This window comes from Petromyzon marinus, unplaced genomic scaffold (genome assembly GCF_048934315.1).
Source record: "Petromyzon marinus isolate PM22_M1 ecotype Great Lakes invasive population unplaced genomic scaffold, UKy_Petmar_22M1.pri1.0 PM_Scaffold_150, whole genome shotgun sequence".
Taxonomy (NCBI): Eukaryota; Metazoa; Chordata; class Hyperoartia; order Petromyzontiformes; family Petromyzontidae; genus Petromyzon; species Petromyzon marinus.
The window spans coordinates 197,103-214,602 of NW_027423114.1; the positions used below are offsets into that span (position 1 = coordinate 197,103).

Consider the following 17,500-nt stretch of genomic DNA (forward strand, 5'->3'; position numbering starts at 1 on the left):
CTGGGTGAGTGGGTGAGTGAGTGGGTGAGTGAGCGAGTGAGTGAGTGGGTGACTGAGTGGGTGAGTGGGTGAGTGAGTGGGTGAGTGAGTGGGTGGGTGAGTGGGTGGGTGAGTGAGTGGGTGGGTGAGTGAGTGGGTGAGTGAGTGAGTGACTGAGTGAGTGACTGAGTGGGTGAGTGGGTGAGTGAGTGGGTGAGTGAGCGAGTGAGTGAGTGAGTGGGTGACTGAGTGGGTCAGTGGGTGAGTAAGGGAGTGGGTGGGTGAGTGAGTGGGTGGGTGAATGAGTGGGTGAGTGAGTGAGTGAGTGGGTGAGTGAGTGGGTGAGTGAGTGAGGGAGTGGGTGAGTGGGTGAGTGAGTGGGTGAGTGAGTGGGTGAGTGAGTGAGTGGGTGAGTGAGTGAGTGGGTGAGTGAGTGAGTGGGTGAGTGAGTGGGTGGGTGGGTGGGTGAGTAAGTGGATGAGCGAGTGGGTGAGTGAGTGACTGAGTGAGTGACTGAGTGGGTGAGTGAGTGAGTGGGTGAGTGAGTGAGTGAGTGGGTGGGTGGGTGGGTGAGTGGGTGAGTGAGTGACTGAGTGAGTGGGTGAGTGGGTGAGTGAGTGAGTGGGTGAGTGAGTGAGTGAGTGGTGAGTGAGTGGGTGAGTGAGTGGGTGAGTGAGTGACTGGGTGAGTGGGTGAGTGAGTGAGTGGGTGAGGGAGTGGTGAGGGAGTGGTGAGTGGCATGCCTTGGTGAGCGACTCGTGGACTCTCCTCCTCCTCAACTCCTCCTCTTCCTCCTCCATTCCTCGAGCTGCCCTCTCCTCCAGCTGGCGCCTGCTCACCACAGGGTGAGCGCGGGGTGAGTAGGGGGTGAGTGGGTGAGTGGGTGAGTGAGTGAGTGGGTGAGTGAGTGAGTGAGTGGGTGAGTGACTGAGTGACTGAGTGTGTGAGTGAGGCAGTCGCCCTCCAACAACAACGGAGGGCGGAGGAGCGACGCTCACAACAACGAGCGGAGCGCCGGGTGACTAAAGCACAGCAGGTTGGCACAGTAGGGGGCACAGGTGGTGCATCAGCCAGGCATCTCAGTCAGTCGACCCGTGGCACCTGGGTCTGCCCCGTGACCTCCTGCCAGCGGGCGTTCGACACTTCACGTGGCCTCAAGGTGCACATAGCCTGGCACAAGCGTCGTGGTGACGTCACCGCCACTTAGTGGCGAATGGCGGTTGTTGTTGTTGTTGTTGTTGTGAGTGAGTGTGTGAGTGAGTGACTGAGTGAGTGACTGAGTGACTGACTGAGTGAGTGAGTGACTGAGTGACTGACTGAGTGACTGACTGAGTGACTGGGTGAGTGACTGAGTGACTGAGTGAGTGACTGAGTGAGTGACTGACTGAGAGACTGAGTGAGTGAGTGACTGAGTGACTGAGTGAGTGAGTGACTGAGTGACTGAGTGAGTGACTGACTGAGAGACTGAGTGAGTGAGTGACTGAGTGACTGAGTGAGTGACTGAGTGAGTGACTGACTGACTGAGTGAGTGACTGACTGAGAGACTGAGTGAGTGAGTGACTGAGTGTATGACTGAGTGAGTGACTGAGTGAGTGACTTAGTGACTGTGTGACTGACTGACTGAGTGAGTGACTGACTGTGTGACTGACTGAGTGACTGACTGAGTGACTGAGTGACTGACTGAGTGACTGACTGAGTGACTGACTGAGTGACTGACTGAGTGACTGAGTGAGTGACTGACTGAGAGACTGAGTGAGTGAGTGAGTGACTGAGTGACTGAATGAGTGACTGAGTGAGTGACTGACTGACTGAGTGACTGACTGAGTGAGTGACTGACTGAGAGACTGAGTGAGTGAGTGACTGAGTGTATGACTGAGTGAGTGACTGAGTGAGTGACTTAGTGACTGTGTGACTGACTGACTGAGTGAGTGACTGACTCTGTGACTGACTGAGTGACTGAGTGACTGACTGATTGACTAGGTGAGTGACTGACTGAGTGACTGACTGAGTGAATGACTGAGTGACTGACTGAGTGAGTGACTGAGTGACTAGGTGAGTGACTGACTGACTGAGTGACTGACTGAGTGACTGACTGATTGACTAGGTGAGTGACTGACTGACTGGCTAAGTGAGTGACTGAGTGACTGACTGAGTGACTGACTGAGTGACTGAGTGACTGAGTGAGTGACTGACTGAGAGACTGAGTGAGTGACTGACTGAGTGACTGACTGACTGACTCACTGAGTGAGTGAGTGACTGACTGAGTGACTGACTGAGTGAGTGAGTGAGTGACTGAGTGACTGACTGAGTGACTGACTGAGTGACTGACTGACTGACTCACTGAGTGAGTGAGTGAGTGACTGACTGAGTGACTGACTGAGTGAGTGACTGAGTGACTGAGTGACTGACTGATTGACTAGGTGAGTGACTGACTGACTGGCTAAGTGAGTGACTGAGTGACTGACTGAGTGACTGACTGAGTGACTGAGTGACTGAGTGAGTGACTGACTGAGAGACTGAGTGAGTGACTGACTGAGTGACTGACTGACTGACTCACTGAGTGAGTGAGTGACTGACTGAGTGACTGACTGAGTGAGTGACTGAGTGACTGAGTGACTGACTGAGTGACTGACTGAGTGACTGACTGAGTGACTGAGTGACTGACTGACTGACTAGGTGACTGACTGAGTGACTGACTGACTGAGTGACTAGGTGACTGACTGAGTGACTGACTGACTAGGTGACTGACTGACTAACTAGGTGAGTGACTGACTGACTGACTTGACATGCCTCACCGTGCGAGTGCTGTCCCCAGTGTGGGTGCGACGCTGTGCTGGGAGCGAGTGACGAGGTGACCCCGGGTGGCCACCTCGTCGCTGGGTGAGTGACTGAGTGAGTGACTGAGTGAGTGACTGGGTGAGTGAGTGACTGGGTGAGTGAGTGACTGACTGAGTGACTGACTGAGTGACTGAGTGACTGACTGAGTGACTGAGTGAGTGATTGAATGACTGACTGACTGAGTGACTGACTGAGTGAGTGACTGAGTGAGTGACTGACTGACTGAGTGACTGACTGACTGACTGAGTGACTGACTGAGTGAGTGACTGAGTGAGTGACTGACTGACTGACTGAGTGACTGACTGAGTGACTGACTGACTGAGTGACTGAGTGACTGAGTGACTGACTGACTGACTGACTAGGTGACTGACTGACTGACTGAGTGAGTGACTGACTGAGTGACTAGGTGTGCCTCACCGAGCGAGTGCTGTCCCCAGTGTGGGTGCGACGCTGTGCTGGGAGCGAGTGACGAGGTGACCCCGGGTGGCCACCTCGTCACTGGGTGAGTGACTGGGTGAGTGAGTGACTGAGTGAGTGACTGAGTGAGTGAGTGGGTGAGTGAGTGACTGAGTGGGTGGGTGAGTGACTGAGTGACTGAGTGGGTGGGTGAGTGAGTGGGTGGGTGAGTGGGTGAGTGGGTGAGTGGGTGACTGACTGACTGAGTGACTGACTGAGTGACTGAGTGACTGACTGACTGAGTGACTGACTGGCTGAGTGACTGACTGAGTGACTGAGTGACTCAGTGAGTGCCTGACTGAGTGACTGACTGAGTGACTGACTGATTGACTAGGTGAGTGACTGACTGAGTGAGTGACTGACTGAGTGACTGACTGAGTGACTGACTGATTGACTAGGTGAGTGACTGACTGAGTGAGTGACTGACTGAGTGACTGACTGAGTGACTGACTAGGTGTACCTCACCATGCGAGTGCTGTCCCCAGTGTGGGTGCGACGCTGTGCTGGGAGCGAGCGACGAGGTGACCCCGGGTGGCCACCTCGTCGCTGGGTGAGTGAGTGAGTGAGTGACTGAGTGAGTGACTGACTGAGTGACTGAGTGACTAGGTGAGTGACTGACTGACTAACTCACTGACTGACTGAGTGACTGACTGACTGACTGAGTGACTGAGTGAGTGACTGACTGACTAACTAGGTGAGTGACTGACTGAGTGACTGACTGACTGAGTGACTGAGTGAGTGACTGACTGACTGACTAGGTGAGTGACTAGGTGCGTGACTGAGTGACTGAGTGACTGACTGAGTGACTGACTGACTGAGTGACTGAGTGAGTGACTGACTGACTAGGTGAGTGACTAGGTGCGTGACTGAGTGACTGACTGAGTGACTGACTGACTGAGTGACTGAGTGACTGAGTGACTGACTGAGTGACTGACTGAGTGACTGACTAGGTGAGTGACTGACTGACTGAGTGACTGACTGACTGACTGAGTGACTGAGTGACTGACTGACTGACTGACTGACTAGGTGACTGACTGAGTGACTGACTGACTGACTGACTGAGTGAGTGACTGAGTGACTGACTGAGTGACTGAGTGACTGAGTGACTGACTGACTGACTAGGTGACTGACTGAGTGAGTGACTGGCTGACTGACTAGGTGTGCCTCACCGAGCGAGTGCTGTCCCCAGTGTGGGTGCGACGCTGTGCTGGGAGCGAGTGACGAGGTGACCCCGGGTGGCCACCTCATCGCTGGGTGAGTGACTGAGTGAGTGACTGGGTGAGTGACTGAGTGACTGAGTGACTAGGTGACTGACTGACTGAGTGACTGACTGAGTGAGTGAGTGACTGACTGAGTGACTAGGTGACTGACTGACTGACTGAGTGACTGACTGAGTGAGTGAGTGACTGACTGAGTGACTAGGTGACTGACTGACTGACTGAGTGACTGACTGAGTGAGTGACTGAGTGACTGACTGAGTAACTGAGTGTGTGAGTGAGTGACTGAGTGACTGAGTGAGTGAATGAGTGACTAGGTGAGTGACTGACTGACTGAGTGAGTGACTGAGTGACTGACTCACTGACTGAATGACTGAGTGACTGACTGACTGAGTGACTGACTGAGTGACTGAGTGACTGACTGACTGACTAGGTGACTGACTGAGTGACTGAGTGACTGACTGACTGAGTGACTGACTGAGTGACTGACTAGGCATGCCTCACCGAGCGAGTGCTGTCCCCAGTGTGGGTGCGACGCTGTGCTGGGAGCGAGTGACGAGGTGACCCCGGGTGGCCACCTCATCGCTGGGTGAGTGACTGAGTGAGTGACTGAGTGAGTGACTGGGTGAGTGAGTGACTGGGTGAGTGACTGACTGAGTGAATGGGTGAGTGACTGACTGAGTGACTGACTGACTGACTGAGTGACTGACTGAGTGAGTGACTGACTCACTGAGTGACTGACTGAGTGACTGAGTGACTGGGTGAGTGACTGACTGAGTGACTGAGTGACTGAGTGACTGACTGAATGACTGAGTGACTGAGTGACTGACTGAGTGACTGAGTGACTGGGTGAGTGACTGACTGAGTGACTGACTGACTGACTGAGTGACTGACTGAGTGAGTGACTGACTCACTGAGTGAGTGACTGAGTGACTGAGTGACTGACTGAGTGACTGACTGAGTGACTGAGTGACTGAGTGACTGACTGAATGACTGAGTGACTGAGTGACTGACTGACTGAGTGACTGACTGAGTGACTGACTGACTGGCTGAGTGACTGACTCACTGAGTGAGTGACTGAGTGACTGACTGAGTGAGTGACTGACTGACTGAGTGACTGAGTGACTGACTGACTGACTAGGTGACTGACTGAGTGACTGACTGAGTGAGTGACTGACTGACTGAGTGACTGAGTGACTGACTGACTGACTAGGTGACTGACTGAGTGACTGACTGGCTGACTGACTTGACATGCCTCACCGTGCGAGTGCTGTCCCCAGTGTGGGTGCGACGCTGTGCTGGGAGCGAGTGACGAGGTGACCCCGGGTGGCCACCTCATCGCTGGGTGAGTACGGCTCGATCCGTCGGACTCCCTCCACCTGGCCGCTCCGTCGCTGCCCAACGTTGGGGGGTAGCGATGGAGTGGGGGGGGGGCCTGGGGTGGGGGGGGGACAGTTAGACACACGCTCACTCACTCAGACACTCACTCAGTCACTCACTCAGTCGCTCACTCACTCACTCAGTAACTCAGTCACTCAGTCACTCAGTCGCTCACTCAGACACCCGCTCACTCAGTCACTCACTTACCCAGTCACTCACTCAGTCAGTCACTCAGTCACTCACTCAGTCACTCAGACACTCACTCAGTCACTCAGACACTCACTCACTCACTCAGTCACTCAGACACTCACTCAGTCACTCAGACACTCACTCAGTCACTCAGACACTCACTCAGTCACTCAGACACTCACTCAGTCACTCAGACACTCACTCACTCACTCAGTCACTCAGACACTCAGACACTCACTCAGTCACTCAGACACTCACTCACTCACTCAGTCACCCACTCACCCACTCACCCACTCACTCACTCGCTCACTCACCCACTCACTCACTCAGTCACTCACCCACTCACTCAGTCACTCACTCACCCACCCACCCACTCACCCACTCACTCACCCACCCACTCACTCCCCCACCCACTCACTCACCTACCCACTCACTCACCCACTCACTCAGTCACTCAGACACTCACTCACTCAGTCGCCCACTCACTCACTCAGTCACTCACCCACTCACCCACTCACTCACTCGCTCACTCACCCACCCACTCACTCACTCAGTCACTCACCCACTCACCCACTCACTCACTCGCTCACTCACCCACTCACTCACTCAGTCACTCACCCACTCACTCAGTCACTCACTCACCCACCCACCCACTCACCCACTCACTCACCCACCCACTCACTCACCCACCCACTCACCCACCCACCCACTCACCCACCCACCCACTCACCCACTCACTCACTCACCTGACAACGCGGATCCCGCTCTGTGATTGGCCGTTGGGTGCCCCGCCCTCAGCTCATGCTCGCGTCCCATTCGCCGAGAGGCCTCCGCCCCCTCCACCCCAAGCCCCACCCTCAAATTAGCCCCTCCCCTGCCCACTTCCCTCATAACCCCGCCCCCTCCGACAATGCCCCCACCCACTCCTTCATTGACCCCGCCCACTCCTTCGCTTGGCCCGCCCACTTCTCCATTGACCACGCCCACGGGCCTGGTCGCCTCCACCACCTCCAGGTCTCCTAGGCAACAGAACACACAGAGTGGGTGGGTGGGTGAGTGGTGAGTGGGTGTGTGAGTGGGTGGGTGGGTGTGTGAGTGGGTGGGTGGGTGAGTGGGTGGGTGAGTGAGTGGGTGAGTGAGTGAGTGGGTGAGTGAGTGGGTGAGTGAGTGAGTGGGTGAGTGGATGGGTGGTGAGTGACTGAGTGGGTGAGTGAGTGAGTGAGTGACTGAGTGGGTGAGTGAGTGAGTGGGCGGGTGAGTGAGTGGGTGAGTGACTGAGTGAGTGACTGACTAAGTGAGTGACTGAGTGAGTGAGTGGGTGTGTGAGTGAGTGGGTGGCTTACTGACTGAGTGACTGAGTGACAGAGTGACTGGCTGACTGACTGAGCCACTGACTGAGTGACTGAGTGAGTGACTGACTGAGTGACTGACTGACTGACTGAGCCACTGACTGTCTGTCTCACCCGAGGGTCCGAGCCCCATCTGAGGCACGAGCTGGTGCAGCGGCGCTCCGGCCCTGCCAGGCACGAGCCTCTGGGCTTGTGGGGGGTGAGGGTTGCCGTTGACGTCCACTAGGAAGGCCGGGGGCATCAGGTGGGGTGAGTGGTGAGTGAGTGGGTGGGTGAGTGGGTGAGTGAGTGGGTGGGTGAGTGGGTGGGTGTGTGGGTAAGTGGGTGAGTGAGTGAGTGGGTGAATGAGTGCGTGGGTGAGTGAGTGGGTGAGTGAGTGAGTGAGTGTGTGAGTGAGTGGGTGAGTGAGTGAGTGAGTGGGTGAGTGGGTGGGTGGGTGAGTGAGTGGGTGAGTGGGTGGGCGGGTGAGTGAGTGAGTGGGTGAGTGAGTGAGTGAGTGGGTGAGTGGGTGGGTGAGTGGGTGGGTGAGTGGGTGGGTGAGTGAGTGGGTGAGTGGGTGGGTGAGTGGGTGGGTGAGTGAGTGGGTGAGTGATTGGGTGAGTGAGTGAGTGGGTGGGTGAGTGAGTGGGTGGCTGACTGACTGAGTGACTGAGTGACTGACTGAGTGACTGACTGAGTGACTGAGTGACTGAGTGGCTGACTGACTGAGTGACTGACTGAGTGACTGACTGACTGAGCCACTGACTGTCTGTGTGTCTCACCCGAGGGTCCGAGCCCCATCTGAGGCACGAGCCTCTGGGCTTGTGGCGGGTGAGGGTTGCCGTTGACGTCCACGAGGAAGGCCGGGGGCATCAGGTGGGGTGAGTGGTGAGTGAGTGGGTGGGTGGGTGGGTGAGTGGGTGAGTGGGTGAGTGGGTGAGTGAGTGGGTGGGTGGGTGAGTGGGTGAGTGAGTGGGTGGCTGACTGACTGAGTGACTGACTGAGTGAGTGAGTGAGTGGGTGAGTGACTGAGTGGGTGAGTGAGTGAGTGAGTGGGTGAGTGAGTGGGTGAGTAAGTGGGTGAGTGAGTGAGTGGGTGAATGAGTGGGTGAATGAGTGGGTGGGTGAGTGAGTGGGTGAGTGAGTGGGTGGGTGGGTGAGTGGGTGGGTGTGTGGGTGAGTGGGTGAGTGGGTGAGTGAGTGAGTGAGTGGGTGAATGAGTGCATGGGTGAGTGAGTGAGTGGGTGAGTGAGTGAGTGAGTGTGTGAGTGAGTGGGTGAGTGGGTGAGTGAGTGGGTGAGTGGGTGAGTGGGTGGGTGAGTGGGTGGGTGTGTGGGTGAGTGGGTGAGTGGGTGGGTGAGTGGGTGAGTGGGTGGGTGAGTGGGTGGGTGTGTGGGTGAGTGGGTGAGTGGGTGTGTGGGTGAGTGGGTGAGTGGGTGGGTGGGTGAGTGAGTGAGTGAGTGGGTGAGTGGGTGGGTGAGTGGGTGAGTGGGTGGGTGAGTGGGTGGGTGTGTGGGTGAGTGGGTGAGTGAGTGACTGAGCCACTGACTGACTGAGTGACTGACTGAGTGACTGAGTGACTGACTGACTGTCTGACTGAGCCACTGACTGTCTGTGTGTCTCACCCGAGGGCCCGAGCCCCATCTGAGGCACGAGTTGGTGCAGCGGCGCTCCGGCCCTGCCAGGCACGAGCCTCTGGGCTTGTGGGGGGTGAGGGTTGCCGTTGACGTCCACTAGGAAGGCCGGGGGCATCAGGTGGGGCGCCTGCTGCGTTTGGGCGTCCAGCACAAAGTCGTTGGCGTCACGGATCAGCGGGCGGTAGTCCGTGTGGAAGAACAGCTGGTCTGGGATCGCCTGGGCCGAGACACACGGGGAGACACGGGGGAGACACGGAGAGACACGGAGAGACAGGGGGAGACACGGGGAGACACGGGGAGACACGGGGAGAGAGACACGGGGAGAGAGACACGGGGAGACACGGATCAGCGGGCGGTAGTCCGTGTGGAAGAACAGCTGGTCTGGGATCGCCTGGGCCGAGACACACGGGGAGACACGGGGGAGACACGAGGAGACACGGGGCGGAGAGAGACACGGGGAGACACGGGGAGACAGGGGCGGAGAGAGACACGGGGAGAGAGACACGGGGAGACAGGGGGAGACAGGGGGAGACACGGGGAGACACGGAGACACACGGGGAGAGACACGGAGACACACGGGGAGACACGGATCAGCTGGGCGGTAGTCCGTGTGGAAGAACAGCTGGTCTGGGATCGCCTGGGCCGAGACATACGGGGCGGAGACACACGGGGAGACACGGGGAGAGAGACACGGGGAGAGACACGGGGAGACACGGGGAGACACACGGGGCAGAGACACGGGGAGACAGGGGGAGACAGGGGGAGACACGGGGAGAGACACGGAGAGACATACGGGGAGACACGGATCAGCGGGCGGTAGTCCGTGTGGAAGAACAGCTGGTCTGGGATCGCCTGGGCCGAGACACACGGGGAGAGAGACACACGGGGAGACACGGGGAGACACGGGGAGACACGGGGAGACACGGGGCGGAGACACGGAGACACACGGGGAGACACGGATCAGCTGGCGGTAGTCTGTGTGGAAGAACAGCTGGTCTGGGATCGCCTGGGCCGAGACACACGGGGGAGAGAGACACGGGGAGAGACAGGGGGAGACAGGGGGAGACAGGGGGAGACACGGGGAGAGACACGGAGACACACGGGGAGAGACACGGAGACACACGGGGAGACACAGATCAGCTGGGCGGTAGTCCGTGTGGAAGAACAGCTGGTCTGGGATCGCCTGGGCCGAGACACACGGGGAGAGAGACACGGGGAGACACGGGGAGACACGGGGCGGAGAGAGACACGGGGAGAGAGACACGGGGCGGAGACACGGGGAGACACGCGGAGACACGGAGAGAGACAGGGGGAGAGACACGGAGACACACGGGGAGACACGGGGAGAGACAGGGGGGGAGACACATACACAGACACACACAGACACAGTGTCACACACACAGACACACACACACAGACACACACAGATAGTGTCACACATACAGACACACACACAGACACACACACAGACACACACAAAGACACACACAAAGACACACACAGACACACACACACACAGACACACACACAGACACACACACACAGACACACACACAGTGATACACATACACACAGTGGCACAGACACGCACAGTGACACACACACAGTGACACACACACAGACACACAGTGACACACACACACACACAGACACAGTGACACACACACAGTGACACACACACAGTGACACACACACACAGTGACAGACACACACGGTGACACACACACAGTGACACACACACAGTGACACACACAGTGACACACACAGTGACACACACAGTGACACACACACAGTAACACGCACACAGTAACACACACACAGTGACACACACACACAGACACACACAGTGACACACAGTGACACACACAGTGACACACACAGTGACACACACACAGTGACACACAGTGACACACAGTGACACACACACAGTGACACACACACACAGTGACACACACACACAGTGACACACACACACAGTGACACACACACACACACAGTGACACACACAGTGACACACACAGTGACACACACACACAGTGACACACACACACACAGTGACACACACAGTGACACACACACACACACACACCTGACTGTGTGTGTCCGTGTGTGACATCAGAAGGAGGTGTCCGTGGGAGTCCGTGGTGCACAGTGACACACTGACACACACACACAGTGACACACACACACAGTGACACACACAGTGACACACACACACAGTGTAACACACACACCTGACTGTGTGTGTCCGTGTGTGACATCAGAAGGAGGTGTCCGTGGGAGTCCGTGGCGCACAGTGACACACACACACAGTGACACACACACACACACAGTGACACACACACACACAGTGACACACACAGTGACACACACACACACACAGAGTGACACACACACAGACACACACAGTGACACACACACACACAGACACACACGAACCTGACTGTGTGTGTCCGTGTGTGACATCAGAAGGAGGTGTCCGTGGGAGTCCGTGGCGCACAGTGACACACACACACACAGTGACACACAGTGACACACACACAGTGACACACACACACACAGTGACACACACAGTGACACACACACACACAGTGACAAACACAGTGACACACACAGTGACACACATACAGTGACACACACAGTGACACACACAGTGACACACACACACAGTGACACACACACACAGTGACACACACACACACAGTGACACACACAGTGACACACACACAGTGACAAACACAGTGACACACACAGTGACACACATACAGTGACACACACACAGTGACACACACAGTGACACACACACACACAGTGACACACACACACAGTGACACACACAGTGACACACACACACAGTGACACACACAGTGACACACACACACAGTGACACACACACAGTGACACACACAGTGACACACACAGTGACACAGTGACACAGACACACAGTGACACACACACACACAGTGACACACTGACACACACACAGTGACACAGTGACACACACACAGACACACACACACAGTGACACACACACAGTGACACACACAGTGACACACACACAGACACACACACGAACCTGACTGTGTGTGTCCGTGTGTGACATCAGAAGGAGGTGTCCGTGGGAGTCCGTGGCGCACAGTGACACACACACACACAGTGACACACACACACAGTGACACACACACACAGTGACACACACACAGTGACACACACACACAGTGACACACACAGTGACACACACACAGTGACACACACACACACAGTGACACACACACAGTGACACAGTGACACACACACACAGTGACACACACACAGTGACACACACACACAGTGACACACACAGTGACACACACACACACACAGTGACACACACACACAGTGACACACACAGTGACACACACACACAGTGACACACACACACACAGTGACACACACAGACACACAGAGTGACACACACACACAGTGACACACAAACACAGTGACACACACACACAGTGACACACACACACAGTGACACACACAGTGACACACACAGTGACACAGTGACACACACACAGAGTGACACACACACACACAGTGACACACACAGTGACACACACACACACAGACACACACACACACAGTGACACACACGAACCTGACTGTGTGTGTCCGTGTGTGACATCAGAAGGAGGTGTCCGTGGGAGTCCGTGGTGCACAGTGACACACACAGTGACACACACACACACACAGTGACACACACACACAGTGACACACACACAGTGACACACACACACAGTGACACACACAGTGACACACACACACAGTGACACACACACACAGTGACACACACAGTGACACACACACACACAGACACACACACACACAGTGACACACACGAACCTGACTGTGTGTGTCCGTGTGTGACATCAGAAGGAGGTGTCCGTGGGAGTCCGTGGTGCACAGTGACACACACAGTGACACACACACACACACAGTGACACACACACACAGTGACACACACACAGTGACACACACACACAGTGACACACACAGTGACACACACACACAGTGACACACACACACAGTGACACACACAGTGACACACACACACAGTGACACACACACACACAGTGACACACACGAACCTGACTGTGTGTGTCCGTGTGTGACATCAGGAGGAGGTGTCCGTGGGAGTCCGTGGCGCACAGTGACACACACACACACAGTGACACACAGTGACACACACACACAGTGACACACACACACACAGTGACACACACACAGTGACACACACACACACACAGTGACACACAGTGACACACACACACAGTGACACACACACACACAGTGACACACACACACAGTGACACACACAGTGACACACACACACACAGTGACACACACAGTGACACACACACAGTGACACACACGAACCTGACTGTGTGTGTCCGTGTGTGACATCAGAAGGAGGTGTCCGTGGGAGTCCGTGGTGCACAGTGACACACTGACACACACACAGACACACACAGTGACACACACGAACCTGACTGTGTGTGTCCGTGTGTGACATCAGAAGGAGGTGTCCGTGGGAGTCCGTGGCGCACAGTGACACACACACACAGTGACACACACAGTGACACACTGACACACACACAGTGACACACACAGTGACACACACGAACCTGACTGTGTGTGTCCGTGTGTGACATCAGGAGGAGGTGTCCGTGGGAGTCCGTGGCGCACAGCGAGAATCCGTCCGGAGAGAATCGGCAATCAAACAGCGCCCCGTGACCTTGACCCTCAATCTGTGGGGGTCATGGGGGGGGTCATGGGGGTCATGGGGGTCGAGGGGGGGTCAAAGGGTGAACCGTGTGCAGTGTGTAGTGTAGTGTGTAGTGTAGTGTGTAGTGTATAGTGTGTAGTGTATAGTGTAGTGTAGTGTGTAGTGTAGTGTGTAGTGTAGTGGTGTGTAATGTATAGTAGTGTAGTGTGTAGTGTAGTGTGTAGTGTAGTGTGTAGTGTAGTGTGTAGTGTAGTGTAGTGTGTAGTGTAGTAGTGTGTAGTGTATAGTAGTGTAGTGTGTAGTGTATAGTGTAGTGTAGTGTGTAGTGTAGTGTGTAGTGTAGTGGTGTGTAGTGTATAGTAGTGTAGTGTGTAGTGTAGTGTGTAGTGTAGTGTATAGTGTAGTGTGTAGTGTAGTGTGTAGTGTAGTAGTGTGTAGTGTATAGTAGTGTAGTGTGTAGTGTATAGTGTAGTGTAGTGTGTAGTAGTGTGTAGTGTATAGTGTAGTGTGTAGTGTATAGTGTAGTGTGTAATGTGTAGTGTATAGTGTAGTAGTGTGTAGTGTATAGTAGTGTAGTGTGTAGTGTAGTGTGTAGTGTAGTAGTGTATAGTGTAGTAGTGTATAGTGTAGTAGTGTATACTGTAGTAGTGTGTAGTGTAGTAGTGTGTAGTGTAGTAGTGTATAGTGTAGTAGTGTATAGTGTAGTAGTGTATAGTGTAGTAGTGTATAGTGTAGTAGTGTATAGTGTAGTAGTGTATAGTGTAGTAGTGTATAGTGTAGTAGTGTATAGTGTAGTAGTGTATAGTGTAGTGTGTAGTGTAGTGTATAGTAGTGTATAGTGTAGTGTATAGTGTAGTGTAGTGCATAGTGTAGTGTATAGCATAGTAGTGTATAGTGTAGTGTGTAGTGTAGTGTATAGTGTAGTGTAGTGTGTAGTATAGTGTATAGTGTAGTGTGTAGTGTAGTGTATAGTGTAGTGTAGTGTGTAGTATAGTGTATAGTGTAGTGTGTAGTGTAGTGTAGTGCATAGTGTAGTGTATAGCGTAGTAGTGTATAGTGTAGTGTGTAGTGTAGTGTATAGTGTAGTGTGTAGTGTAGTGTATAGTGTAGTGTGTAGTGTATAGTGTAGTGTGTAGTGTGTAGTGTAGTGTGTAGTGTAGTGTGTAGTGTAGTGTATAGTGTAGTGTGTAGTGTAGTGTATAGTGTAGTGTATAGTGTAGTGTGTAGTGCAGTGTAGTTTGTACTGTGTAGTGTAGTGTATAGTGTAGTGTTGTGTGTAGTGTAGTGTATAGTGTAGTGTATAGTAGTGTAGTGTAATGTGTAGTGTATAGTGTAGTGTGTGTAGTGTAGTGTAGTATGTAGTGTAGTGTAATGTGTAGTGTAATGTGCAGTGTAATGTGTAGTGTATAGTGTATAGTAGTGGAGTGTATAGTGTAGTGTATAGTGTAGTGTATAGTGTAGTGTATAGTGTAGTGTAGTGTGTAGTGTATAGTGTAGTGTATAGTGTAGTGTAAAGTGTAGTGTAGTGTGTGTAGTGTATAGTGTATAGTGTAGTGTATAGTGTAGTATATAGTGTAGTATATAGTGTATAGTATATATAGTGTAGTATATAGTGTAGTGTATAGTGTAGTGTATAGTGTAGTGTATAGTGTATAGTATATATAGTGTAGTGTATAGTGTAGTGCATAGTGTAGTGTATAGTGTAGTGTATAGTGTAGTGTATAGTGTAGTATATAGTGTATAGTGTAGTGTATAGTGTAGTGTATAGTGTAGTATATATAGTGTAGTATATAGTATATATTGTAGTGTATAGTGTAGTGTATAGTGTAGTGTATACCGTGTATAGTATAGTGTATAGTGTAGTATATAGTGTATAGTGTAGTGTAAAGTGTAGTGTATAGTGTAGTGTATAGTGTAGTATATATAGTGTAGTATATAGTATATATTGTAGTGTATAGTGTAGTGTATAGTGTAGTGTATACCGTGTATAGTGTAGTGTATAGTGTAGTATATAGTGTATAGTGTATTGTATAGTGTAGTGTATAGTGTAGTATATAGTGTATAGTGTAGTGTATAGTGTAGTGCATAGTGTAGTATATAGTGTAGTATATAGTGTAGTGTATAGTGTAGTGTATAGTGTAGTGTATAGTGTAGTGTATATAGTGTAGTGTATAGTGTAGTGTATAGTGTAGTGAATATTGTATAGTGTAGTGTATAGTGTAGTGTATAGTGTAGTGTATAGTGTAGTGTGTAGTGTATAGTGTAGTGTGTAGTGTAGTGTGTAGTGTAGTGTGTAGTGTAGTTTATAGTGTAGTGTATAGTGTAGTGTGTAGTGTAGTGTATAGTGTAGTGTATAGTGTAGTGTGTAGTGCAGTGTAGTTTGTACTGTGTAGTGTGTAGTGTAGTGTATAGTGTAGTGTTGTGTGTAGTGTAGTGTATAGTGTAGTGTATAGTAGTGTAGTGTAATGTGTAGTGTATAGTGTAGTGTGTGTAGTGTAGTGTAGTATGTAGTGTAGTGTAATGTGTAGTGTAATGTGCAGTGTAATGTGTAGTGTATAGTGTATAGTAGTGGAGTGTATAGTGTAGTGTATAGTGTAGTGTATAGTGTAGTGTATAGTGTAGTGTATAGTGTAGTGTAGTGTGTAGTGTATAGTGTAGTGTATAGTGTAGTGTAAAGTGTAGTGTAGTGTGTGTAGTGTATAGTGTATAGTGTAGTGTATAGTGTAGTATATAGTGTAGTATATAGTGTATAGTATATATAGTGTAGTATATAGTGTAGTGTATAGTGTAGTGTATAGTGTAGTGTATAGTGTATAGTATATATAGTGTAGTGTATAGTGTAGTGCATAGTGTAGTGTATAGTGTAGTGTATAGTGTAGTATATAGTGTATAGTGTAGTGTATAGTGTAGTGTATAGTGTAGTATATATAGTGTAGTATATAGTATATATTGTAGTGTATAGTGTAGTGTATAGTGTAGTGTATACCGTGTATAGTGTAGTGTATAGTGTAGTATATAGTGTATAGTGTAGTGTATAGTGTAGTGTATAGTGTAGTGTATAGTGTAGTATATATAGTGTAGTATATAGTATATATTGTAGTGTATAGTGTAGTGTATAGTGTAGTGTATACCGTGTATAGTGTAGTGTATAGTGTAGTATATAGTGTATAGTGTATTGTATAGTGTAGTGTATAGTGTAGTATATAGTGAATAGTGTAGTGTATAGTGTAGTGCATAGTGTAGTATATAGTGTAGTATATAGTGTAGTGTATAGTGTAGTGTATAGTGTAGTGTATAGTGTAGTGTATATAGTGTAGTGTATAGTGTAGTGTATAGTGTAGTGTATATTGTATAGTGTAGTGTATAGTGTAGTGTATAGTGTAGTGTATAGTATAGTGTGTAGTGTATAGTATAGTGTATAGTGTAGTATATAGTATATAGTGTAGTATATAGTGTAGTGTATAGTGTAGTATATAGTGTAGTGTATAGTGTAGTGTATAGTGTAGTGTATAGTGTAGTATATAGTGTAGTGTATAGTGTAGTGTATAGTGTAGTGTATAGTGTAGTATATAGTGTAGTGTAGTGTGTAGTGTATAGTGTAGTGTATAGTGTAGTGTGTAGTGTAGTGTATAGTGTAGTATATAGTGTAGTGTATAGTGTAGTGTATAGTGTAGTATATAGTGTAGTGTATAGTGTAGTATATAGTGTAGT

General features: G+C 51.4%; 2 protein-coding genes across 8 annotated transcripts in view; both read right to left on the reverse strand.

The window, feature by feature from the left end:
- The window catches only part of LOC142922729 (uncharacterized), an 80,253-nt gene extending 76,883 nt beyond the window's left edge, over positions 1-3,370 (reverse strand). For 4 of the 7 annotated variants that reach the window (XR_012940262.1, XR_012940264.1, XR_012940263.1 and 1 more), the window contains exons 1-2: positions 2,775-2,916; positions 723-810 (exon numbers count right to left, since the gene is read on the reverse strand). Coding sequence is in view for 4 of the 7 variants with exons in the window: in XM_076063561.1 (XP_075919676.1) it covers positions 723-779 (57 nt within the window). In the remaining 3 variants the exon portion in view is untranslated. Of the gene's footprint in view, positions 1-722; positions 811-2,774; positions 2,918-3,234 lie in introns of those variants that run through there. The other 3 variants (XM_076063564.1, XM_076063562.1, XM_076063563.1) reach the window with 2 other exon arrangements.
- Positions 3,371-6,935: 3,565 nt separating this feature from the next.
- Positions 6,936-17,500, reverse strand: part of LOC142922734 (bromodomain and WD repeat-containing protein 3-like) — a gene marked incomplete at its 3' end in the record, with an annotated part of 22,238 nt that continues 11,673 nt past the window's right edge. The window contains exons 4-6 of the mRNA XM_076063569.1: positions 13,689-13,811; positions 9,013-9,241; positions 6,936-7,078 (exon numbers count right to left, since the gene is read on the reverse strand). Coding sequence (XP_075919684.1) covers positions 6,936-7,078; positions 9,013-9,241; positions 13,689-13,811 — 495 coding nt within the window. The remainder of the gene's footprint in view (positions 7,079-9,012; positions 9,242-13,688; positions 13,812-17,500) is intronic.